Here is a 26,527-nt window from a genome sequence, read left to right as displayed (position 1 = left end):
CCACAGGGGCCAGGAAGGACAGGAGAATATGAAGCTTTACTTCTCTCTCTCTCTCTCTTTTTTTTTTTTTTTAAGATTTTGTTTATTTGAAAGAGAGAGCGTAAACAGGGAAAGCAGCAGAGGGAGATCCCAGGGCCCTGGGATGGTGACCTAAGCTGAAGGCAGATGCTTAACCAACTGAGCCACCCAGGCGCCCCTGAGCCTTACCCCTCTTGGCGCTCACTTCGGCCCCCTGTGTTCACTGCTGTTGTTGCTGAGTTAGATTTGCGTGGGACCTGGTGCTGCCAGAGTTGCCCAGCGGCTGCAGGCAAAGCCATCCCTCACAGGGGCCTGCCTGCAGCTGCCCGATGCCTGCTGGGCACTGCCTGGCTCCGTCCCTGCTCTAACACTGAGTCCTCCTGGTCTGCAGGGGAGGAAAGCAGGCCCCAGGGGCAGGGCATTTCGCTCATGAACAGCAGCCCTGGATATCATGGCACAAGCATCTTCATCACTCTGCCACACAAAATAGAGCCAGGGAAGTAGCTAAACAGGGCATAATTGCCTGGGGAAGAAATTGCAACTTAGCCTGCAAAGGGAACCAAACTGCCCCTGAGAAATACAAAGCTTGAAGCTGAACGAAAGGCTCCAGCTGTCCCGGGGCTGAGTCTCCTGCCCACTCCCTGCTCCCAAGAAGGTCTGAGCTGTGGGGTTCCCACAGGCGGTCCCGGGCAGAGCCCTGGGTGGCGCCTCGCCTGACCCTGGCCCCGGACTGCTCTGTCCGCTCCGAATGAGAGATGCTGGACCCACACCTGCCACCACCATGGCCCTGACCTCACCTTTGGTCTCCACGCCCCCATCTGTGTCCTTGAAGGACCAGCACTCCATCTGTCCCCCCACATCCGGGTTCCTCCTCCACGACCCGGGCCCAGCCTGAAGTAGGGGGTCCTTCATGTGTGAACAGATGAGATGAATCAAACACAGTAACACACAGAGCCATGGGGAGATTCCAGAACTATGCCCACGGCTTCTGTCTCACAGCATTGAGAGAGCTTGATTTCTTTCCAAGGATAAATGCCCTGAGCCAGGGGCTGAAGCTGAAGTGACAGGTCCCTGCTTCTCCCACAGCCTCCTCTGGACAGGGGTTAACTGAACCCACCGGGTCAGGGCAGCAAGTGCCGGAGCGAGATCTCAGATCAAGCTGGCTGAGCCTGGGCAGGAGGAGAACAGCAGGAGAGGGCGGTGACGGGGGTGGCATGGGCGCTCTGAAGGCATTTCTCTGAGCTGGCCTGGAACAGTCGGGAAGCACAGGGCCTGTGGCATTGAGTTCTGCAGTCTCTGCGGGAGTGCTTGCTTTAGGGTCCCTGTGTGCGGTGGCGGTCTCGGGACTTCTCAGGGGATCGTATGGCTGCTGAAGGAGTGACTTAAAATGCAGCTTAATAGGGAAATAACCAGGTCGACCCAAGAGAATGCCTTCCCCTCCCGCCCAACTTAGATCCTCTGAGGGCCGGGGGAGGGGGCTAAGCCCTAGGGCGCTCTGACTGGGTGGCGGGGGGTCCGTGGGTCACCCGCCTGTTCACCAGGACTGCTTCGTTCTTGTCTTGAAGGGGACGAGCTGACCAAGATAGAGGACGAGGATGAACAGGGCTGGTGCAAGGGACGCTTGGACAACGGGCAAGTCGGCCTGTACCCAGCCAATTACGTCGAGGCGATCCAGTGACAGGCCCGCCGGCGGGCTGGCGGAGAGTGGAGGCAGAGGTCGCAGGAGCAGCGGCGCTCAGGCAGCAGCTGGCTCTGTGAGCGTCCGCTCCTCTTCCTGCGAAACATGATGGCTCCGTCACTGTCGGCTTCATGGTGTCTCTCAGAGACAGACGGGCTGGTCGCTTCACCGGGGGGGCCCGGCACCTTTCCGCACGCAGCGCAGATGGAGAGGTCTGAGCGCCGGAAGACAGTACAACAGACTCGCCCTGTCCCCCTCTCCCGCTCACTGTGCGCGTTGGCTTATCATGGACCTGTCTGTTCTTGACTGGTCTCTCCTCTGCTCTGAGTCCATGGTGGGTCCCACTGATTCTTGTTCCTTTGATTCCTTCCTCGGACGCGTCCCGTCTCCTGCACCTTCAATGAACAAGCTTCCATGCCATTTTCTGAGTGAAGACGTCGAGGTTTTTAATTTAAAGGCTGTGTACAGTTACACTTTTTTATGTACCTGCTCTTCCATTCACTCACACTTAAATTATGGCACAGATTGATAGCCGCCAGGGTTGAGGACAGCTCTCCCCGCGCCACGCTGGGGCCGGCGGCCGGAGCTGCAGCTCCCTGAGCCCCGCCGTGCGTGGGGCCCGAGATCGCGGTGGGAGGTGGGAGCACCTTCGGCGGGTTTCTGTTGTGAATGCCCAGCGCATTTGGGGCGTCTGCCATGATTTCCGGAAATAACCTTACGTAGTACTCCCAAGTGTCCCCATATTTAAAAAGTATTTTCATTCTATTTGTGTTTAAAACTTTATTCTTGCAAATTAACAGTTTTATCGGTGATTTGGAAGGTTACACGGTAAAAGACTAACTTCTCGAGCACGGGCGTCTGTGGATTAGATGCTTTCTGTGAGACTGCCGTGCCTTGGTGTGTATCTGTATATATTATTTGATATTCAGAGACTCTAAAGAGTTCGTCTACTGTTTCAATGAGATCTAACGGCTTTTGACAGTGGGTTTCATTTGTAAACTGCTTGAAGACTGTGACATTCAGGCACAGGCCTGGCTGGTCGGCTGGGCCTCCTCTGAGCTCCGGGCCTGGGCCTCTCTGGAGTGGAGACAGCTGTGGGGCCACCTTCTAACCAGCCTTAGTCCTTTCCGTAGCAGAACACTGTAGAACGTACCATGTCTTTCCAGCAGCTGCAGACTCCAGCCCTCCCCATTCCTCGCCAGCACACGGAAGCTGGGTCTCACCCCAAGCAGCGGGGTCCCTTTGAATGGCCTTAGTCATCGGGAGCGCGCCGGCAGGGGGCGCTGTGCCGCAATCCCGGGGCGGTGGGGGGTGGGGGTGGGGGGGTGGAGGCAGGAAAACCTCTGTTTTGTGTAACTCAGACATCGGTGAGGTGGCCGCCGCCATCACAAGCTGTGCATTTTCTCAGTGTTTCCAGTGAGCTTGATGTCTTGCTTGGAAAGTGGATGCGCATCTGTGTTTGTCATGAAAACTTACCAGCAGAAATCCTCATTCCTTTGCTACAGATTTACCAAAAATTGTCAAGTCTTTTCAGTTAGGAGTTTCTTCAAATGTATAGTATTTTAGAAAAAAAAAAAATCAATAAACAGTTGATCTGGTGAGTGTGACTGTCCCAGAGCCGTACGTCCCTCACGCTCCCGTCAGCTGGTGGCCCTGTCTTTGTTGGCATCTTCCAGCTCTGGAGCTGGTGAGATCCCGGGCACGTGACTGCCTGCCCCGCCCCCCCCAAGGGCTCTGTGCCCTGCCCGTCCAGAGCTTGGGGACTTGAGGCACCTAAGCCCTTCGAGACTCCCCTCTCCCCAAAACCTGCTCCTCTGTGGCCTGGGCTTCCCCAGTGTAGACGGCAGCCAGCCTGGTGCCTCTCCCTCCCTGAGGCCGAACAGCAGGACCCATCACCTGGGCTTCTTTGAACACATTCCCTGAGCGCCTGCTGGGCCCTGGGCCCTGTGCTCTGCTCACACAGTGTCTGCAGTAGCGTGCCGGGGGGCTCAGCCGGTTGTCTGCCTTCGGCTGGGGTCAGGATCCCGGGGTCCTGGGTCATGGAGCAGTGCCAGGCTCCCCGCTCAGCAGGGAGTCCACTTGTCCCTCTCCCTCTGCCCCTCCCCCAGCTTGTGCTCTCCATCCCTCCCTCCTTCCCTGTCCCTCTCACTTGAATAAAATCTTTAAATAAATAAATAAAGCCTGCCCATCTCCGGACATCCTGTGTGTGGGCTGAGCTCCGTGTTCCATTTGACAGAGGACACAGACGCTCCAAGAGCCGCACTTCCTCCAAGGTGTCCCTGCTGGTCTGTGGCACTAAAGTGTATCCTGTGGGATCTGCGCCCTCGCTGGGGTGACAGGAGTTGAAAGAAGGCCAGGGCAAGGCCTGAGAGAGTTGTGAGGCCTGTCGCAGCCCGACACGCCGCACCCAGTAAGACTCGTCCGGAAAGGTGCCCCTCCGGTCAGCGGGCCCTCAGAGGAGCAAGGCAGGCCGCTGCCGGCGCCCCGCTGCTTGCCTGGCTCAGGAATGGCAGAGAAGGATCTGATGGGTGATGGGGCCCCTACTCTCCGCTTAGGAGGACTTGGAGCCCATCGGAGCTGCCTCCGCCGGGCCCAGGTTGCCACAGACCCCAGGTAGGACAGGGCGGAAGGGAGGCGTCAGAGCGGGCTCCCAGCCCCCACAGCGGGACCTGGGCCGGCCAGTCGCGGGTGCTTGGTGCTTCACGTACTGCCATGACCGCTGTGGGGGAGGCTGGCGTCACCCCGCTTTGCCGAAGACCCGGGAGGTCTGGAAACTCAAGTTCCACAACTCGCCCAAGCTCCCATGACAGAACTCCGGGATTCTGGAGGGCAAGACCGTCCTGGCTCTCCGACTGCAGACGCAGGGGTCGGGGGAGGTGAGCAGGGGGAGCCCTCCGAAGTCAGGATGAAACCACCTGCGCTCTGCCGGGCCCCTTCTCAGCCTGTCCTCTCCGAGTTCCTGCAAGAAATCCTGCAGGGCCCTCCCTGCCTACCTGCCTACCTGCCCTCTCCCATCCTGGCCCTCAGGGGCCAGCTCGGGAATCCTAACTCAGCGCACGGCTTCCCGAGGCGACAGTGGCGCGGGCCTTCCTGGCTGGAGGCTTGGAGGGAGGTGGTAACTGGGACCGAGGTGATGCAGGATCACCTGTCCTCCTGGTCCCCAACCAGATGCTTCCAGCATTCTCGGCTGCCCCTCCCACACCCTTCATGCTGGGCCACCAAAACCCTCTTTGTCCCTCTGTCCTTCCCTTCCCCAGAGCCACTACCTGGGGCCAAGCTGCCCCTTCTTCCCCGGAATCACTGCTCTGTGCGCGCTGCCTTCCCGGATCCCAGGACCCTCAGCAGCCTGCCCAGTCCCTTCTCAGTGGAGGGTGCGAGTGGGTATTTCATCTTCCCGTCAGCCCCCTGGGCATGGCCAGAGGACAAGCAAGCTCCAGTGGGTGACCCGGGCAGAAATCTGGCTCTGCAGCAGCTTGAGTGAAAACACTAGGCTTTCTGAGTCCCTTGAGAGCGGACCGAGGCCTGGGCTTCCCTGCAGGCTCTCCACCGCCTAAGCTCGTGCAAGGCCTCTCCCTGTGCCTGCACGGGGCCTTGCTGGGTGACTGGTGGTTTGGGGCTCTGCGAAGGCCTCAGTACTAGGGACAGACATGGAGGGGACCACTTAATCCATCAGAATGGGGGTGGGTGGAGGTTGAGAAGGGCCCCCATGGGGCACTTAACCAACCCCTGCCTTGTTCATGGGAAAACAGGCCAAGTGAGGGGCAGGAGTGACATGCCCATGGTCACAGAGTGAGCGGCTGGGCGAGCTGAGTAGCCCTTCCTGGCAGGGAATCAGCTGGCTCTCTCCCTGGATCATAGTCATTCACCATGCAATTATTGAGCACCTACTGTGTGCAAGTCTAGGTGGTGACAGGAGGAAAAATGAAGGGACCCAAGTTTGCCTTTGGGAAACTCCAGAAAGCTCAGAGAGAGTCCAAGTCACTTTGACATCAGGAAGGATGGGGCAGGATGGTCCCCTGAGAGTGTGCCTGGTGGATTCTGGAGGCCACCCTACAAGTCTCAGGGAATTAGGACAAACAGGGTCCCCAACCCAGCTCCAAGGCCCTTGGGGGCACAGTACTACAGGGTCCTTGAGCTGTTCCCCGCACTTGCAGTGGGAAGCATCCCTGCCTGGCAAGAGGTCAGAGTGGACCACAAACGGGGGGGGTACCCCCTCTCTTGTGTGACCAGATGCCTAAGTGAGTGCCTGAGCCTCACTCCATAAAGTGGGGACGACCTGGGGTGTGTCCAGAAGCGGGACACCTTGCTGGGCAGGTGCCCTGGCCTCAGCCTTCCTTCCCCCAGACAGCCGCAGGAGGTTCACGCCCCCCTCCACTTTCTGTTTTCCCTTAGAAGGGCAGGCAGTGACTTCTGGGCTGGAGCTCTGTGGTCTCTGTGGTGGCAGGAAGACCGCTTGGCAGGGCCCAGGCCATAGCACCTGGTGGACACATGTGGGGCACCGGTAGAGAGATCTGCAGCTGGGATGGAGGCGCTCCACTCCCCCTGGGAGGACAGGCCTGGGCCAAGCCGAATCTGGCAGGCCTCTTATTGAGGTTCAAGGTCATCCTCCACCAGGCAGGGCCGCTGCCAAGCACAGACTTAGAGGAACCAGGCTGACAGAGGACAGGCAGTTTCTCCCCCGACCCTTTCCATGCAACCTTGGGCTTAACATTTATCAGCCACATGCCAGGTGCAGGGCTAAGCACCTTTCTCTGCAAAGGGTCATATAACCCTCCTCACTGTGTGCGAACGCCATTTTGCAGATGAGAAAACAAATCAGAGAAGTTGAGCAACTTGCATGAGGACGTACAGCAAGTTAGGGGCAGGGCTAGGGTTTCAACTCCTGCGCCTAACTCCAAAAGCTCCTGTACCCCTGCAGGACTTGTTACAACCCAGCTTGCTGGACCACGTTCTAGAGTTTCTGACTTATGACACGGGGGATGAAGTTGAGAGTTTGCGTGTCTAGCAAGTCCCGGGTGATGCTGACCCAGGACCACACTTTGAGAGCCACTGGTCCAAAGAGCAAGAACCAGCTGGTACCCAAAGTACCAGCAATTCCCTGTGCTCTCGACATGTTCATAGAAGCAGATGCTCCCCACCCAGCTCTGGGACACGGGAACTGGGTCCTGGGCACCTAGAGACTGATTGCCCACGGTCTGGCCCAAGGAGGTGGGGAAAGTATGTCCAAGGAGAGCCCAGGAAGCAAGGGACACAGGCCAATGTGACATCCCATCCCTGGCCGTTCCTATGATTCCCGGGCAAGGGGCAGAGAAGGTGCTGTGGCAGCAGGTGGCAGAGGGAGCGGTGTCCCACCAGGGTCAGATGGGCCCCCGTGTCACCGATGAGCTGCCTGTCCTCAGGTAAGCCCCTCCCTCTCCCTGACCCTCCATTTCCTCATCTGGACGAGGGGGACATGGGTCCTACCTTTTCTCTTTCATGATCCTGTGCGGCCTGGAGTGTGAGAGTGCTTGATAAAACACAAATCTGGGAAACGGTGGTATGGAGGTAGTCTAACCCCAAGGGCTGACCTCGGAGACTCCAAATCCTCCCCCAACCAGTCACCCGGCACAAAGGCCTCCAAGCCACAGACTCCTGTATGAAACTATGCAGGGAAGCTGGGGTTTCCACAGCAGAATCTGACAGAAGAGGTTTTTCTTCTCTGAAACTCAACAAGAGTCTTACAAAGGTGTAAAAATGAAGTCGATGGTTGAAAGCATAGACTGTGAGGTTCTCTTGCCTGCGCTCAGACTGGACTCCAACTGTGTGACCTTAATGAGCATCGTGGGCCTGACAGAAATACTTAATCTCTCCAAGCCTCGGTTTGCTCACTGATAAAATGGGAGTAAGGGCAGTTAACATTTGTTATTTCAGATGTGCCAGACCCTGTCCTAAACCCTTCAACGTTTATTAACTGTCTGGATTCTCACAGCGGCCCCACGAACAGGTAAATGTTATCACTCCCAGTTTTACAGGCAAGGCCCTTGACGCACGGAGAGGTTAGGTAACTTGCCCAAGAAGTGACAGCCGCCAGGCGGCCGAGCGCGCATTCAGACGCAGCGGGTGCAGTACAGGCCCTGCCCACTAGGCTGTGCCGTTGGACTGCGAGGGCGAGGATGTCCGCCGTGGTCTATGCTCGGTCAGTGACACCTACCAGGACTGGAGGTCCCCACTAGGGAGCCACCAGTCCTGAAGGGCCCTCCTCGGCAGCAACGGCCCGACCGTACCATCACTGTCCTTCCCACTGAACTCAATTTCCTCGGTTTGGGGACCCACCCGTCACCTCTAGTCCCAGACCTCCTCTCTTTGGTGCTCCTGGAGCTAGATGGAAAAGATAAAATGAAATCCATTTCGGCCTATCCGATGAAATTCAGATTATACGGTTTCAGACATGTTCAAATCCTTTGTGGGAAGGACTAGGAAATGAACAAGGGACGGGACGGAGGAACAGGTGAACCGCGTAACTCATGGGGCTCTCTTGGAGCAAAGGATAACTGATGGGCAGACGCGGCGTGGCCCCGTGTGGCCCTCGGGGAGGTGACAAGACAATCAGTCAGCAAGGCAAACAAAGCTGACTGTAAGCCACCCTGCACGGCTCACCGGGACACCTCCAGGTCAACTGGTCAAGGTCAAGACAGCCAGGCCTCTCCTGCCCCTCCCGGGCATTTTCCAATAACAATGTTAATAGTTTTCACTTAATTGTAAAGGGAACAAAGGTGGAGATGGAAATTCGGAAATAAGCAGAAGTATTCTGAAAAACAAAGCCCTCGCATGGTCCGGTCTGGAAGTCCAGGGGCAACACTGCTGATACTCTGGGTTTTTTTTCTAGTCTTTTTTTTCCATCCGTACGCAGGTGTAGGGCATGTATTCTCTTGCGGTTGTCATTGATGTGTGTGTTTTGCAGAACTGGGCTCCTACTGTAAATGTGGTGTGGAACCCTGCTTCTTTACCATTTCACGGGCATTTTCTCATGTCCCTAAATATGCTTAACTTAAAAATAGAAATGTTTAACGGGGCAGGATATTCCATGGGTCCTAAGTCCCATATCCCTGAGCGTTTGTTTTCATTTTTTAGATATAATTTACATACAGTAAAATGCACCCTATTTAGTGTACAGTCATTTTTTAAAAAGATTTTATTTATTTATTTGACAGACATACATCACAAGTAGGCAGAGAGGCAGGCAGAGGGTTCGGGGGCGGGGAAGCAGGCTCCCCACCTGTTATACCCCAATAATGGGTTCGTGATTAAAGGAGCGAGACTGATACAAAGCGAAGGTCAAGCAAAGCTTTATTTCGTGCCAAGCGTCAAGAATCTAACCGAACGTTCGAGGCCGCAACTCTTAGAAGAGAGGGCGACCCTCCTCTGTTTCACAGGCTAGCTTTTAAGGGCAAAGGCCATGCGGTCGGGCCTGGCCACGCACAGGTGGCCAATGAGATTGTAACACACACAGGGAACTCCACAGTGATGCTAGGTGACCAACTGAGTTACAATTTACCCTAGTAGACATTTGAACCAGCCTATTACACCTTGACTGGGATTGGCGCCCAAAGGGCGGGGCCCATACTCCTTGGTAACCAGGGAGACAGTATGCATGCCCCCCACTGATCGGAGGTCTCCACCTGGCCTGACCCACCTTTGTATCTGGGCTTTGTTACCTGTAAATCCCCTGGGGGAAGGGGAGCAGGGACAGTTTCTAAATAGGTCCCTTACACCACCAAGCGGAGAGCTCGATGCGGGGCTCGATCCCAGGACCTGGAGATCATGACCTGAGCGGAAGGCAGAGGCTCAACCCACTAAGCCACCCAGGCGCCCCTACAGTCAAGTTTTGACAAACACGTTGCCGTGCAACCGCCCCCACAATCAAGAAATAGAACCGTTCCATTGCTGCCCATGTCCTGGTTTCTCCGTAATTCAACCTTTCCTTATATCCTTGACCCTGGGAAGCTGCTAATCTGTTCTATGTTTCTATGGTTTTGCCTTTTCCAGAATGTCCTGTGAATGGAATCATACAGTATGCAGCCTTTGTCTTCCCTTCTTTTGGGTCACATAATTAATTTGAAATTCATCCATGTGGTTTCATGCAGCAGTCATCGTAGGTGGTCTCTGGGTATTGAATTCACCATGTTTGCTGATCCATTTGAAGGATATTTGGGTTGTTTCTGGATTTTAATGATTACAAACACCTTTGTTATGAACATCCAGGTACATGTTTTTGTATAAATATAAGTTTTCATTTCCTTTTGTAATTATTTTTGCTAATATTTTAATATTGCAAATATTACAGCAGTAAGCAATTATTACCCCAAATCCTTGATCCCATTAATGGAAGTAATGGCATCAATGTACATTTTTTAAAAATCAATCAATAACATCAACTCAATCACAAGAGTCTTTAAATATTTTACCGTCTAAAATGGGGCATTTGTGAATCTCTAAGTGTATACTGCCTCAGCAGTAAAGGGGTTTGTGGAAATCAGATAGTGGTGATGAGGGAGCAGGAGGCTGGCTGAGGACAAAGCAAAAGCTGGCGCCTTGCACCCCCCCCCTTTCATCCGCTCCCCTCCATATGTGTAGCATTCCTCAGGCACCCCTGACTGCCATAAAACGATAAATAGTTAACTTGCTGAGATCACAATCCTGCAAGACAGGAGTCTCCTTTGGTTTGCAAATGTCCTTGAGATTACAACAAAGAAGTTACCTTATCAATAGCCCAATTTCCAGGGACACAGAACTCAGTTCCTCAAGCCCTAATGTCACCCTCCCCTCCACACCCCACCGAACCTGACTTAGGTTCTGGGACTTCATCAGTGGTGCTCACAATTCCACGCATTTTCCTTTTCCTTTTTCTTTTTTAAGATTACTTATTTATTTGAGAGAGAGCGAGCAAGGGAAAGAGAGTACAAGCAGGGAGAAACAGACTCCCGGTACTCCAGGATCATGACCTGAGCTGAAGGCAGACGCTTGAGCCACCCAGGCGCTCCCATCTGCTCATGGTCAAATGTACCTGACCTGTGAGAAACCGTGTCTTCTCTTCTGCACTAACTGAAGTTCACTGGCATCCCCCAGGGACAAGGGACAAGATCTGTGCCTATTTGCACTTTGTGATTCATCATTTGAATGTCCAGAAAAGTCTAGTTTTTCCTGAGAGTGGCGTCTGCGTTTCAGCAAGTTCCTATTTTACTGAATGAACTAAACGGACTAAACGCTGTTTCACGGGGCCAGAGGCACATCAGGATGTCTTCCTAAAAGAGAGGACAGTATACAGCAGTCTGGACCTGCCTCACGGCTGCTTCTGTGCTATTATTCTGAATTTTTTTCCTGTCCTCTTTTGCAGGAGAAGTTCTCATTCTCTTTCAGATTTGGTATTACTGGGTTTTGTTTCTACTCCTCCCCAGGCAGGAATGCATCTTTTCCTGAACCCTGGGGGACAGCACATTTGCTGCTTGTTTTCCAGAAGGGATGTGGGTGAGGTTTTGTGCCTCTTCCCCCAACCTGTTGGATGCCCAACTCCCCAAGGGGCTTCTCTCAAGTCTCTTTGCCTCCATCTTTCTTATGAAGATTTCCGGTGGAAGCTTATGGAAAAGAGCTTGTGGCATATAACCTCTCTTTGTATCTGAGGCCTCAAGCTATTTCAAAAGGACATGCCAGCCCACACTTGGCCTTTACGAATTCATTAAAATTTTTAACTTATTTCCTCTTGCCACCTTTCTCCTAAGCTTTACCCAAGGGGAAGGAGTTCCTTTGTTCCATCCACAAACATCATCCAGAGAGACACGGGGAGGGCTCATCACGCAGGCTTTCCAAGACCCCCGACTCCAGCTACCTTGATGCCAACATCTCTGGCTCCAGGGCGTTAAGTGACTTACGCAGGACATCTGTGCGCTTGTCCTTGTTTTGACCCGTCCTGGGATGCCTGAGACATGTACACCAGACCGCGATCTTCAATAAAAACCCCAACCCCGAGCAAAGGACTCTCTCCTTTCCTTCCTGAGTCTCCCAGACGCTCGGTTCGCCACGCTCTATCAGATACACTATTTAATAAACTATGCTCTCACTTCCTCTCAGCTCGCATTTGATTTCTCTCCTGCACAAAACCAAAGACCCTCCTGGCTGGTCCTGAGGGACTCCCTCCGGGTCCTGGACAGGCCAGTCTGCATCAGTATGACGGGACACAGAGTACAAGGCTATGTACTTTGACTTGATGGAAGGAAGAACTTTCGGTCACGGCAGACTGCAAAAGTAACTCACTGTTCTGTTAGGCACTACACTTCCCTTCCTTGGAAAAGTTCCAGCCCTGGGTTTATCGGAGCCCACATCCCTGCAAACCTCCGACTTCTCCGGAGGGCATCTAACCGGACGCGCTGAAGGGGCATTCCCAGCTTCTAAAAGCAGAAAGGCACAAAGGCTTTTCTGGGGCTCCCGCGGGGAAGCTGCTCCCACAGGCTGCTTGGCAAGGACCCTTTATCTCTAGCCCCACTGCACAGAGAGCAAGCCAGGTTTGGGAGAGGAGCAATGACTTGACCAGGGTCACAGAGCCAGGAGGCAGCCGGCTGAATGGGGCTTGGAGCCGAGGTAAACCTGCCCTCCTCGCACGGCACCACCCAACCCCGGGAGGCCAGCGGCTCTGCGCCCACGGCCGCACGACAGGCACCTTTCTCCGCGAGTCTGACCCCGTCTGCAACGCCAGCCACAGGTCCCGCAGCCCGGGAGCTGGGAAAGTGCCGCTGCTTTCCGGTCCGCATCCACCAGCTCGCACCGAGCTCCAGAGAACCGCCCTCCCTCGCCGATCTGATACCCACACACGACTTCGGGCGGTGAAAACGTCCCACCCAGGGCTCGGCTTCGGCTCGATGCAAACAAAACAGAACGAAACAAAAGGACCAGTGAAAATCGGGCGTCCGGAGCGGCTGGGTCCTTCCCCTCACCTTTCCTCTTCTGCGCCCTCACGGGGCACGAGGACGAGGTGAGAAGACCTTGGCCAAGCAAGAAGTCCGTCGGTAAAAGTGGACATCGACCAGCCCATGGGGTGGCGAGTCCGGCCCGGGAGCCAAGCCCCAGCTTCAGCCCCGCACAGATCTCCCCGCAAACCGCAAGCCGCCCTCGGGAGAAGGAGCGCGACGGTTCTGCGCACGCGCGGGCAGCGCCGGGGCGGGGCCTCGAGCGGGCGGAGCCAGCGGCGCCCCTGAGCGAGGGCCGCGAGAAGAGTGCGGCGCGTGAGCTCCGGTTGTGGGCGGGGCGGGGGCGGGGGCCTGGAGGGGCGGGGTCTTCCCGTCACGCGCAGCCCCGCCCCCTCGGCCGCCGTCTATCTGCGGGAGGCGGCAACCGCTCCTGTTCGGCCCTTCCCGGTTGGCCGGGCCGGCTTCCCCTCGTTTCTCTGGTGACCATGGGGGACCCCAGCAAGCAGGACATACTGACCATCTTCAAGCGCCTCCGCTCGGTGCCCACCAACAAGGTAACGGCCCCCGGGCGTGTTCAGGCTTGCTGGACATCCGTGCCGAACCCCGCGGGCGGCCCCCGCTGCGGCAGTGGCCGCGGCCGCGGGAGGAGGAGCCGGCCCGGCCTGTGACACGTCGCACTTGCGGCCGCCGCGCCTGGGCCTCGCCTGGGTCTGGGCCGCGCGCCGCCCCCAGCCTCAGCGAGGAGTGGGGAACGGGGCATACACGGGGGTCCCGGGCGACGCGGGCACCTGGGGGTCCTGGGAGCGGGAGGCGACAGCATCTGGGGGCCCCGGGGCCCGGGGCACACATTTTTGGTTCCTGACACCGGGCGGGCAAGCACACACGGGGCGGCTTTTTGGGGGTGGCACGGTGGACCCCGTGAGTTCCTGAGAGAGCTGGAGGCGGGCTCGGGGACCCCCCCCCCCCCAGAGGACTGGAGTGCATACCCAGGGGCTCCTGTGAGCGGAGCGACAGCGCAGGCCACCTGTGACCAGCTGGGAGGCACGCACCGGCCCTGAAACTCCAGCTGGCAGCTCTGGGCGTTTGGGAAAGCTCGACTCCGCATGCCGGAGCTGACCTCCGAAGTTCCTCTGGGGTGCCTTTTGGAGCCTGGTTGGTCCCCTACGCTTTTTGATGGCAGCCTCAGTTTCCCTGTCTGATGGAGCAACTAAGTCTCTGCAATGGCTTCCAGCTCTTTTCTCTTGCTGAGAAGGCCCCCTGCAGACCCTTTCTCTATCTTCCCTTTGGGTCTCTTGTGAAGATGGGGTCTTCCTTTTTTTTTTAAGATTTTATTTATTTATTTGACAGAGAGAGATCACAAGTAGGCAGAGAGGCAGGCAGAGAGAGGGAAGCAGGTTCCCTGCCGAGCAGAGAGCCCAATGCGGGACTCGATCCCAGGATCCTGAGATCATGACCTGAGCCAAAGGCAGGGGCTTAACCCACTGAGCCACCCAGGCGCCCCCCTTTTTTTTCCTTTGTCTCCAGAGGTGGTTTTCTCCTCTGTGACTTACACAACTTTTCTCCGCAACGAGCTGGAGATGTTGTGATGACACATCAGGCTAAAGTGACACCCTCCACCAAGGATCACAGGTCAGGCTGGAACCTGGAGAGTGCAAAGGGCTGTCAGTGTGTCAGTGTGGACTCTCCCTTCCCCTCCCATGACAGGAGCTCCTCTGGTCCCCACTGTCACCTCCAAAGTGAACAGCTGTTAATGATCATGGTCATGAGTCATGACATCACGGCATAGAAAGATCCTGAGTTCTATGAAATCTAGATGTCTTTAAGTCTTGGTAGAAAGGAGCCCATATTTTTACAGACTAAGAGAAGTGAGCAAGGAAAGAGTTTATTGGAGGTGATGTCTGATGAGTGTGAGAAAGTCAGGAGGAGACAGTCTTCAGGAACTCTCTAGTGCTAATTTCTTTGCTGTTTTTTTGATGTGCAAGTTTAGATTAACGGGTTTATAGGGAGTGGTTGCTGTATAGCTAGACAAGATTAGGATCTGCTGTTAGGAGTGTAGAGGTTCTATTTTTTGTCTGTTTTATCTCAGAACCAGTGAGTATTCTCTTTGAATTCATCAAAGGAATGGTGTCCTCTTTTAAATAAGAAGTCATTGTCCTTGGGGCGCCTGGGTGGCTCAGTGGGTTAAGCCCCTGCCTTCGGCTCAGGTCATGATCTCAGGGTCCTGGGATCAAGTCCCGCATCGGGCTCTCTGCTCAGCAGAGAGCCTGCTTCCCTCTCTCTCTCTCTCTGCCTGCCTCTCCATCTACTTGTGATTTCTCTCTGTCAAATAAATAAATAAAATCTTTAAAAAAAAAAAAAAAAAAAAAAGAAGTCGTTGTCCTTATGACACTTTTCTAAGAGGCTCATGAGTGGTGAGTATGTTACCTTGGGCAGGTTACTTGTCTACTTTGTACCTTCTTTCCTCCCCTGGGAGGCTTGAGCAGGATCTAACTCAGAGTATTATTAGGAGGATTAAATTAGAAAATCCAAGAGAAGCACTTAGAACAGTACCCACACGTGTTCATCTTCAACGTCAGCCATTTTTTTGTTACGATCTTTATGACAAACAGCACCTTTCTGGAAAATTTTATATTCCGTAATAGGATTAACAAAAGCATGGGCCAAAGATATTTTCCAGTAATGCTCCACAGTTTTGTGCTACATTTCTTGATTAAGAATTTTCATCTGAGGGGCGTCTGGGTGGCTCAGTGGGTTAAAGCCTCTGCCTTCGGCTCAGGTCATGATCCCAGGGTCTGGGATCGAGCCCCGCATCGGGCTCTCTGCTCAGCGGGGAGCCTGCTTCCTCCTCTCTCTCTACCTGCTTCTCTGCCTGCTTGTGATCTCTGTCTGTCAAATAAATAAATAAAATCTTTTAAAAAAAAAGAAAAAAAAAGAATTTTCATCTGACTGTAAGTAAGAAACCATTACCTAAGCAGAGATGAAAACTAGCTTTAAAATATGGAAGAGTTTGGGGAACTCTTGGGGAACAGGAAGCCTTTTCCAGAAGGGGCTACAAAAGACTGCCATAAGATAGGGAGGGAAGGAACTTCAAGAGAAACAACTGGGTTTACTTTTAGACTCTGTTATCTGGGTTCTTCATCTCATGAGTGAGGAGTGTTTACTCTGGACCAAGGTTTTAACCCAGAAGGGTAAATGTTCTAGTTTGAGAAATCCTTCCTGGTCTCTATGTGTTCCTTCGTTTTATTGCTTGATAGCTTGAGTTACTCTGTCAGCAAGCATCCGTTGGGCAGCTGTAGTCTGCTAGGCGCGGTGCAGAGGGAGACCGGCTCTGCTCCTGCCCTTGGGGAGCTGCAAGTGTAGGGTGTGGGAGATGGGGCCAGCCAAGCCTTGTGAGAGGCCATGTGGTGAGGGAGGAAGATTGAGCTCTGGGGCTCCCCGACTGGGGTCTCGTCCCCAACATACCACTCCTCAGCAGTGATGCTTAACTTCCCATGTCCTTTGTTTTCTCTAAAATGGGGTGGAGAACTGCACTACAGAATTTGCAGAGAATACAAAGTGTGCGAGCTGAAAATGCAGGGCCCTTGTTTAAAAAGCGTTGAGAGGAACGCCTGGGTGGCTCAGTGGGTTAAAGCCTCTGCCTTCTGCTCAGGTCATGATCCCAGGGTCCTGGGATCGAGCCCCACATCAGGCTCTCTGCTTGCCGGGGAGCCTGCTTCTTCCTCTCTCTGCCTGCCTCTCTGCCTACTTGTGATCTCTGTCTGTTAAATAAATAAAATCTTTAAAAAAATAATAATAATAAAAATAAAATGAAATAAAATAAAAAGCATTGAGAATGTCCAGATGAGACCGCGGAGCATTAAGCAAGTAGGGGCTTTTTTCTAAGTGTGGGGCCCTGGGCAGACGCACAGGTCACATGCATGCCCAGAAGCTGGCCTCGATGGGGACAGGCATCATACCTCCTTAGAGGGACGTTATGATGGTTCAGTGGGTCAGTAGCAATACCTGACGGGGACACACTCAGCATTAGCTGCTGTCTCTCTCTCTCTGTACTCACACACGTCATTAGGCAGAGCAAATTGTTAAGCAGAGGCATTTCTTTTTCCTTACTTACTTGGTAGTAAGCGCACAACTGTTAGTTGAGTGAGTGGGGGGGCTGCGGGTGGCCTCTTGCCGAGGGACAGCACATGCGCAGAGTTGATGACACTGTCTGGTGTTCCATGGAAGGGGATTCCTTGCTCTACGTGCGTAGGGTGTCCTCATTTCTGTGTCCTCCTCTCCCACGGCGCAGTGAGCTCCAGAAAGGCCAGCACACGGCCTGGCAGGGGTAGAGACTCAGCAAGTATTTGTGGACTCCGTGAGGCCAGATAGTCCTGAGTAGCTCAGTGCCTGCCCTGGCGTCTGGCATACAGCAGGTGATCGATAAATACCGAAGGAAAGGGATTGGCACCTTCCATGGCTGTTGTCTCTGCAGCCTCACATGCTTAATGCGAGCCCGTCACGGTGAGGGGCTTTGGACAATCAGCTCATGTTTGCACTTTGGCGTCGCCCTCAAGGGGCCAGAAGCCAGATCTTTCTTGATGACTAGAGTTGGAACAAGTTTTTCATAGGTGGCTCTGTCTGTAAAGTGTATCTAAAATATGGGGCTCTTGGGGCACCTGGGTGGCTCCGTTGTTAAACATCTGCCTTTGGCTCGGGTCATGATCCCAGGGTCCTGGGATCGAGCCCTGCATTGGGCTTCCTGTTCTGTGGGGAGCCTGCTTCTCCCTCTCCCACTCCCCCTGCTGTGTTCCCTATCTCGCTGTATCTCTTTCTGTTTCAAATAAATAAAATAAAACAAATAAAATAAAATACGGGGCTCTTTTTCTGGAAAAAAAGGAAATATTCTCTTATTAGTGGAATTTTCTGACTTCAATTAAATCTAAATGTTGATTTCCAGGACAAACTGTATATTTTAAAGTCATTTTATGCTCCTGTTGCCAGATGCTCTCCGAAGAAGAATGTTTGACTTCAGTCAGTGTTGAGGAAGGAAGCCGCTGGGTCCCATGACATTGCCGTCAAGCTGGCGGCCAGGGCTGTCCTCTCTGAGGCCTGCAGCTCCCGCTCCCAGGCTCGCTCCTGCGGCGCTCAGCCGGCCTCCGCGCCTCACTGGCTGTTGGACTCGTGGCCTCGGGTCCTCACCACTGGAGGCTGTCCACTGGGCAGCTCGCGAGTCCCACAGACACGGGGCCAGCTTCCCCCAGAGCCAGAGGTCCCTGGGAGAGAGGGAGCAAGAGGCAGAGAGGACGCCAGAGCATCTTTCGTAACCTCAGAAATGACCTATTGGTATATGTTAAGAAAAAAAGAAATGACCTATTGGCACATCTGTCTTATTATTGGTCACAGACCACCTGCACAAGTGACCTGCCGGCTCGTCTGGCTGGGGCCGAAGGCGCACGCATGACCGCTGCCACCATCCTGGAGGGCCACAAGGCCTTGAGCCTTCCCAGCAGGGGGACATCCTGGCTAGTGTGCGAGAGCCTGCTAGGAGCCCTGTTGGTGCTTAATTAATATAATACAATGATATACAATATGATAATAAAAGAAGTGAAAGTTAAGGTTGAGAAAAATGTAGTTGAGATTTTTTTTTTTCAAGATTTTATTTATTTATTTCACAGAGAAATCACAAGTAGGCAGAGAGGCAGGCAGAGAGAGGGAGAAGCAGGCTCCCTGCCGAGCAGAGAGCCCGATGCGGGGCTCGATCCCAGGACCCCGAGATCATGACCTGAGCCGAAGGCAGAGGCTTAACCCATTGAGCCACCCAGGTGCCCCTGTAGTTGAGACTTTTTAAAAAGATTTTATATATTTGAGAGAAAGAGAGCATGAGCAGGGAAGCAGGTGAGTGGGAGAAGGAGAAGTAGCCCCCCACCCCACCCCACCCCACCCACCCCCGAGCGAGCAGGGACCCGGATGTAGGGCTCCATCCCAGGACACTGGGATCATGACCTGAGCAGAAGACAGACACTCAACCGACTGAGCCACCCAGTCGCCCCTAGGGGAGATGATTTTGTAATAACTGATTTAAAAGTGTAAGGATCAAGTCACTTTCAAGCTAAACCCTCTATTGTATCCTGTGAGATCCCCCTTTTGGCTAGTAGGAATTAATAACTGAATTTTGAAATTTTCTTTCAGGTGTGTTTTGACTGTGGTGCCAAGAACCCCAGCTGGGCAAGCGTGACCTACGGGGTGTTTCTCTGCATCGACTGCTCGGGGTCGCACCGGTCCCTCGGCGTTCACCTGAGTTTTATTCGGTAAGTGTGTCTTCTCTCGGGGGTGGGAGGGACCCTGTGGTTTCACAGGTTCTCTTCCCCCTTTTTCCTTCATGTTTGCTTTGACATCAAGTAGAATGAGAGGCTGCTATGAGTTATAGAGAGTTAGATCTTCATAATCAGACGAACAGGGAAAATGAATTATTTTCCATTCAGTGACTGTTCTGTGGAGCTGTCAGGGACCTCAGGCCACGGTGCTGACGACAGAGTCACGATGGAGGATTTGAGATGGTCATCTTCTCCCTTTATCACCTTCTGATAGCCAGCAGCTCAGAGAGTCTCACTGACAAGCTTGTGATAGAAGGGGACCGGGGGCCGCGGGTCCCCCCATGCCCCATCAGGAGCGGAGCTGATGTTAGGGGTGAGACGCCCTCCTTACAGCCTGGGCGTATGTCCAGTGCAGTCCTACAGCCTGGCTCCCGGGGCCCCTGGCCTCACAAGGCCTCGGTGAGTGATTTTTATATGAATCTTAGTGGCCATTTCAGAGGCTTATAAAGAGAAAGTCCTTCTTTTTCTGTCTGTGGAGCTGGGCTGTGGTGGCTGCTTCTGGTGAGACTGTATCTTCTACCCGGTCTGGTAGCAGCCTCCATGGGGCTTTGGTGCGTGTCCCCTTGGACACAGCCCCACAGGGGGCCGAGGTGCCCTTGTGTAAAGTAAAATAAATCGAAATAATAAAAGGATCCCTAGGATCCCTTGGAAACCCAGCAAGGCCTGCGCTTTAGCGCCCGTGGGCCTTGGCCAGGCCACATGCCGCAGGGCACCCCCGAGCAGCCCTGGCCCAGCTGACCCCCTGCAACCAGTTCGCCTGTTCCTCTGCCACTTCTTTTTCCAGGGAGTGAACCAGTGAGGCAGGCAGGCTCTTTGGAGTTGTGTCATGACTTAAGGAATAGTCACAAATGTGATTACTATGAAGAGCACTAGCGCCAGAGCCACCCAGGTGGCTCACTTGGTGGCTCTGTCAGTAAAGTGTCTGCCTTCGGCTCAGGTCATGATCCCAGGTCCTGGGATCGAGCCCCGCATTGGGCTCCCTGCTCATCAGGAGACCTGCCTCCCACTCTCCCACTCTCCGTGCTTGAGTCTTGCTGTCTCTCTCTCCCTCTGTCAAATAAATAAAATCTTTAAAGAAATAAATAAAATCTTTTTAAAAAAGAACTTGAGTTCCTATAAGATAAAACCAATTATAATTTGTGATGAGATATTTTATATGATGGCATAAAAGCTGTGTAGTAAAAATAATAGCTTAATTTTCTTTTTTAATATATTAACTTTTAAAAAAACCCTTTCCTGTTGTACTTTCCTGAGTTCTTTTTTCAGAAATCAGTCCACAGAGGCATGATGGACTAAATATTTATAGCTTTATGGCTATATAACTCCATAAGTAATTAATTAGAAGAGAGAGGTCTTTTGTGTGTTCTTCCTGGTTTCAGAGTATCTATCAATGTCTTGTCTTTTCTTTTTTCTTGGAGATGCTGGTCCCAGAATATTTTAAATACACTACTCTATTCTTGTCTCTCTCTTTTTTTAATGTTGAGGTATTTACTTGCCAAGGCAAGTTTCTTTTTCTTTTCTTTTCTCTTTTTTTAAGATTTTATTTATTTATTTGTCAGACGGAGGTCAGAAGTAGGCAGAGAAGCAGGCAGAGAGAGAGGAGGGAGCAGGCTCCCTCCTGAGCAGAGCCTGATGCAGTGCCCGAGGACCACAACCCAAGCCAAAGGCAGAGGCCTTAACCCACTGAGCCACCCAGACACCCGCAAGTTTCTTTTTAATATCCTAACCCCTACCCCTGTCCAGCCCCGGGTTGGTTGAACGCAAGACAAGACATAATCATATATAGTGGGCGGGGCTTCCTTTGTTCTTCCTTCTTCCCCTCTGCCCAGTCCCGCCCATTGTCATGTGGCCCTCCTTTTGCCTCACCACCAAAGCACACCTCCAGTTCAAACCATTCCAGGAAATCTGACGTGTTCCCGGGTGAGGGAAGGACTGACCCGGTGAGTAAAGGACCGGACCAGCCGGAAGCCTAATGGGCCGGGATAGCAGGCTTGGACTCCCGCAGGCTTAATGACTAACCTTTAAAAAGTCAGATAAATATAACTATGAATCACAATGTTTATAAATGACTCAGAAACGGTTGTTAAAAAGTCCTGTAGAGCTGGAGGGCAACAGTCTAGGAGCTGGGCAAGAGCAAGTCAAGGATGATAAGGCTCGTGTTTTTGTTTTGAGAAGGTAGAGTTTGCTCTTCGGACGTTTTTTATTGGTTAAGACAGTTACAAACGCTAGCTCCGTGGGAAAAAAATCCAAGCAGCCCCAAAGTTTATAAAGTGAGAAGTGAAAAGTCCTTCCTCTGAATTCCTTTCTGTTCTCCTTACCTGCCAGACACACACACAGACACCCCCACGCACCCCTGTGCTCCCTGGCCTGCCCTCCAGGCGTTAACAGATTAACAGTTTGGCTTGGGTGGAATGTTTATTTAAATGGAGATTTTTTTTTTTTAAGTATAATTTCAAGTCAGTAATTTTACAAAGGGAAAAATTTATGAACTGTTGCTTTTGCCAACCAGCAAGGGAAAGTGGGTTAGACATCCACGGAAATGACCAGCTGCCACTTGGAGCAGGGCGAGGTAATGGGACTGGCCGCAGCCCACCGCCTCCTGCGGCTCGACCAGCTCTGTGCCTGGGCCCCCAGGGCAGCTGTGCCTCACCGAGTGGCTCCTCTCCCTCCGGCTCTGTCTCTTCTCAAGTTCACTGTTAAGTCCTTCTTGGGCTTGTAGAAGGTAAATGGAATCCAGTCCTCCCTGCGTAGGCTGGGGGTAAAGGGGGGAGCAGGCCTTTGCGGTTAGTGTGGGACAGGCTGTTGTTGAATACGGAACAGCCTTGCTTTTTGTTCACACCTATCTATGGATTCTGTACAAAGACCTTCTGACATTGTTGTCCTATCGTATCTTGTTTACAGTGATGAGTTGGTGAAATTTATTATTGAGAAATACAGCTATGGCCTTTCCCTTGCCCTGCTCTGGTCTCAGGTTGCAGATCGGTAGGGCATAACGTGTGGTCGGGGAGAAGACACTCGGAGATTTCCCTTTAAGAACACTGAATCCTGAGTTTTCTCCCCTCCCTGATGGTGGTGATGATGGACAGGTCCCTTTCACCCTGGGTAGGTCGCTTTCACCCGGTGAGAAGGCTGTGAGCATCCCCAGACACTCCCATTACAGGTCACACTGGACAAGTGGAGAGCTGATCGGAAAAATCCGGAACATCTGTTTTGAGCAGAGACACATTACTGATTTTTAGATCAGAAGCCACTGAGGATGCGAGGCTGAGTCAGTGGTTCCGCCGGCCCCGGGAAGCTTGTGTCCCTGCGCCCTAGGATTAAAGCTGGAGTCCGCGCTGTACAGGGTGCTGCTGGCGGCGCCGGGCCTGTCTGTGGTCAGGCGTGGAGGGGAGCCGGCGGCCGGCCCACCGGAGACCTGGCTGCTAGGAAGGGCGAGAGGGGCCGGGAGCTGCGGGCACAGCTGTCGTGTGCCACGTGGGCCCAGCGTCCCGTGTCACTGTTCCCACAAACTTAGAAGTCTTCAGGATCCTCAAAATCACGGAACTCTTTCTTTCCAAGGTTTAGTGGCTGGATGCCAGGGCGGAAATGTGTTCACATTTGCGAATATTCTTTCCATGTAGATCTACGGAGCTGGACTCCAACTGGTCTTGGTTTCAGCTGCGATGCATGCAGGTTGGAGGAAATGCTAACGCGGTAAGTTCACGGCGGACGCGCCACTTCCCTTCGTGTATAAATACGTGTGAGGCTAGAAAGGAAGCTTGGTGTTTGCAGGTACGAGCTTGGGGACCCTACTGGCTAGCAAAGGCTAGGGGGACTTGGCAGCGAGTGGCCCTGGCGACTTGTTTTTCCCCACATCTGTGAAACACCCAGTCCACACAAAGCCCCGGACGAGGCGCGGGGATATAGTGACAAGCAAGACAAACGCGATCCCCATTTTTAATTTAGTAATTTCTGGGTGAAATTTAAAAAAAAATTTTAAGTGTCCGATTAACTTACAATTTTACAAAAGCAGATTTCCTTAACCCCCCTTACAAACCTAAATACGGATCCTCAAATCTGTAAAACTTAATTTACAAATTCAGTTTACCTGATGAATCGAGTTGTGTTGCTCATACAGGTTTTTAGCACGCCTGCCTGAATCCCGGCGCGAGTTCTGTAATTCATGTCCACGTTTGGACCCTTATGAGCTTGTTGAATAGTTTCCTCTAGTTGGTTCAACTTTTGTTTTACTGCCTTGTTCATGCTGCGGTCTCTGTTTGTGAAGAGAGAGTTCTGCACAAGGTGAAGGTCAGCGTAGCTCCTAACTGATTCTCCTTAGTGGAATTCCAATGGAAATGAATTTCTCATGACCTAAAAGCAGCCCAGAGTGGAGAGAGTCCCCCAGAGTCACAAAATAACCCGAACGATTGCAGTCCTTAAACAGAGGCACAAAGGGCCAGGGAGTCTCATGTCTGGTTTTACTGAGATATTAACATTGCACGTGTGGAAGGCATTCCCTTTACAAGAAAAATTTTATATTAAATTGTGCGGTTTACATTATTTTTGTAAATTATGTAACTCAATTACTTTTGTTTTCACCAGTATTTTCCCAAAAAATCCCTCACGACAGGAAGTACTGTTTTCAGTCATGTGTTAGATTTAATGCAGTCTTGCTGTTAATCCGTGTCTTTTCCTCCATAGTCTTCCTTTTTCCATCAGCACGGCTGTGCCACCAGTGACACCAATGCCAAGTACAACAGTCGCGCTGCCCAGCTCTATCGGGAGAGAATCAAGTCACTAGCGTCCCAGGCGACACGGAAGCACGGCACTGACGTAAGTCACGGGCAGGTTGGATCATCTTCTTCAGATCAGATGACATTTATTTCAGTAGAAAAAGTGATTTTAACCATCCCAGACAGTAAGACCTTCTAATAGGATTCGCTTGCAAGGACATGACCTGTAGCTGATTCTCATTGTTTGTGGAAGTTGTGCACTACGAGGTTGCTGTGAGTCCTGAATTAGGAAATGCTGGAGCATCACTCCTAGGGGAGCTAGAGAGCAAGGTCCCAAGGGCTTCTGGTCAGGTCGTTTCCATCAATGGATGAATACGTGGCCTTATTTTATGTGTGCTTCTGGTTAAGGACACCTTATTGGGTATATTATTTAGCTAAGTACATAAACTTAATAGTATATTGATATAATAATATTTAGACAAGAGATACAATTTAATATATTACTAATATATAATTATTGGCTCATTGACATTGAACTTGCTGCCCACAGACTATATAGGACTCGGGCCTAAATGAAGCTTGCCTAACACTGTATTTTCTCTGTAAGGCACATCATGGGCTCCCTGTGGCTAGGAGGCCTACGTGGGATTTAGCACTAGGCTTAGGAGCCATTCTAGACAGTGAAATCACCAACAAAAATGTGCAAAATGTGGCATTAAATAGACCTCAGAAAGGACCCTTATTTGCAGTCGGAGAGCTAAAGCAGGAAGACAGAGCGCCACCTTGTTCTGTCTCAGCCGGGGACGGGCACCTGGCGCGGCTCAGATTCTTCGCTGGTCTGCACGCGTCTGTGAAAGGACCACAGAGGTGTCTCAAGCATCGATTTGGGGGTTACAAGGAAATTGTGGCAAGAAGGTGAATTTGCAAATATGGAAGCCACTGTTGATGAGGATTGACCACACTTTGGAACCCACACTTGGAAATTAAGCGCTCGATCTGTCCTACTCAGAAACAGCTTGTGAATCTGGTACTTGACATCCTCAAGGACTGGATGTAGGAATTACTAGATTGCTACATCACTAAAATGTGCTCAGGGGCCCTGGAAGGACTATTACTGACTGTGTAGGAGTGGAAAGTACCGATCTTTAGCAAACAGATCTCTAGAAAGGGAGTGAGATTATTAGGTAAAACCTTTTAAAGCCAGGGAAAGGGCTAAGCGGTGCTCTATGTTCTAGCTGTGGCTGGATAGCTGCGTGGTCCCGCCTTCGACCCCTCCACCGAAAGAGGAAGATTTTTTTGCCTCTCATGTTTCTCCTGAGGTATGTAGTATCTTTTATAGAATTTTAAAGTATGCTTACTCTCACATTTAGAAAGGGTGTATATTTAAATGTCTCACTTAGGACACAGGCTAAGCTGCTGTATAACAACCCTGAAATATTTCTATCTTAAACAAGATAGAAATTAATTTCCATCTGTGGTTCTGAAGTCAGCTGTGCAGGGCTGAGCGAGGGCGGGATCTGTTTGGCTCTTCTCCACTGTTGGCTTCCATCGCAGGGTCCAAAGCGTCTGTTGCAGCTCAGGACCTTTCGCAGCAGTGGGAGTGGGGCAAGCATCTAAGAAAGCTAGTGCCCCATCCTTCTACTAAAAGAATGTAGACGTGGTACACGTCTCTTCCGCTCACATCCTCATAGCCAGAACTTGGTTGTACATCGATACCTAGCGGCCAAGGAGGCTGAGAAATCATTTCCAGGAGTCTGCCACAGTTCAGCTGAGAACTATGGACAAAGAATGAAGACTTTTTTTTTTTCAAGATTTTTTATTTATTTATTTGAGACAGAAAGAGAGCATGAGGGGTGGGGAGGGGCAGAGAGAGAGAGGAGAAGCAGAGCCCCTGCTGAGCTAGGAGCCCAACATGGGGCTCAATCCCAGGACCCCAAGATTGTGACCCAAGCTGAAGGCAGACATCCTATCAACTGAGCCACACCCCCCCAGGTACCCAAGACTTTTTTTTTTTTTTTTAAGATTTAATTAAGAGCATGTGAGTGGGTAGGGGAGGGGCAGAGGAGAGAGAATCTCAAGCAGACTCCGTGCTGAGCGTTGAGCATGATGGGGGCTCAGTTTCATAGCCCTAAGACCCATGACCTGAGCCAAAATCAAGAATTGGATGCTGAGGGGCCCCTGGGTGGCTCAGTGGGTTAAAGCCTCTGCCTTCGGCTCAGGTCATGATCTCGGGGTCCTGGGATCGAGTCCCGCATCGGGCTCTCTGCTCGGCAGGGAGCCTGCTTCCTCCTCTCTCTCTGCCTGCCTCTCTGCCTACTTGTGATCTCTGTCTGTCAAATAAATAAGTAAAATCTTAAAAAAAAAAAAAAAAAGAATCGGATGCTGAACTGACTGAGCCACCCAGTCACCCCTAAATCCACATTTTAATAGGGACTTGAATCTCACTGTCCCAGTTTAGCTGTGTACAGAGTGTATCTCAAAGCTGTTGTACGAATGAAGTCAGGGGCGTCCGAGAGGCTCTGTCAATTAAGTATCCAAGTCTGGATCTCATCTCAGGTCTTGGTCTCAGGGTTGTGAGTTCAAGCCCCGCATCGGGCTCCCTATTTAAACAAAAGAATGAAGTCAGGACTGGTGTGAGAAATTGGGAGCTGGCCCGAGTAAGCCTCCAGTAAATGCGGCCAGAACCATTGTCTTCGGTGTTGTGGCCTGTTGGGAGCAATGATAATCACCCCCAGATCACAAAGACAGGAACAGAAGGCCTCCACAGCCTAGAATATTTCCTGAGTGGCCCTCTCGGGAAATGTGTGCGGACCCCTGGCTTAGAGCCGC

General features: G+C 52.2%; 2 protein-coding genes across 11 annotated transcripts in view; both read left to right on the top strand.

Moving 5' to 3' along the window:
- The window catches only part of PACSIN2 (protein kinase C and casein kinase substrate in neurons 2), a 135,571-nt gene extending 132,274 nt beyond the window's left edge, over window positions 1-3,297 (top strand). For all 10 annotated transcript variants that reach the window (XM_059187175.1, XM_059187185.1, XM_059187182.1 and 7 more), the window contains one exon: window positions 1,584-3,297. In XM_059187175.1, the coding sequence (XP_059043158.1) occupies window positions 1,584-1,696 (113 nt within the window). In that variant the 3' untranslated portion in view covers window positions 1,697-3,297. The remainder of the gene's footprint in view (window positions 1-1,583) is intronic.
- Window positions 3,298-13,006: 9,709 nt separating this feature from the next.
- Window positions 13,007-26,527, top strand: part of ARFGAP3 (ADP ribosylation factor GTPase activating protein 3) — a 45,966-nt gene continuing 32,445 nt past the window's right edge. Inside the window, exons 1-5 of the mRNA XM_059187174.1 lie at window positions 13,007-13,187; window positions 18,802-18,920; window positions 22,607-22,679; window positions 23,667-23,798; window positions 24,934-25,017. Coding sequence (XP_059043157.1) covers window positions 13,119-13,187; window positions 18,802-18,920; window positions 22,607-22,679; window positions 23,667-23,798; window positions 24,934-25,017 — 477 coding nt within the window. The 5' untranslated portion in view covers window positions 13,007-13,118. The remainder of the gene's footprint in view (window positions 13,188-18,801; window positions 18,921-22,606; window positions 22,680-23,666; window positions 23,799-24,933; window positions 25,018-26,527) is intronic.

Source organism: Mustela lutreola, chromosome 8 (assembly GCF_030435805.1).
Source record: "Mustela lutreola isolate mMusLut2 chromosome 8, mMusLut2.pri, whole genome shotgun sequence".
NCBI lineage: Eukaryota > Metazoa > Chordata > Mammalia > Carnivora > Mustelidae > Mustela > Mustela lutreola.
The sequence above is the reverse complement of the archived record's forward strand: the minus strand, read 5'-3'. Positions and strand labels throughout refer to the sequence as shown.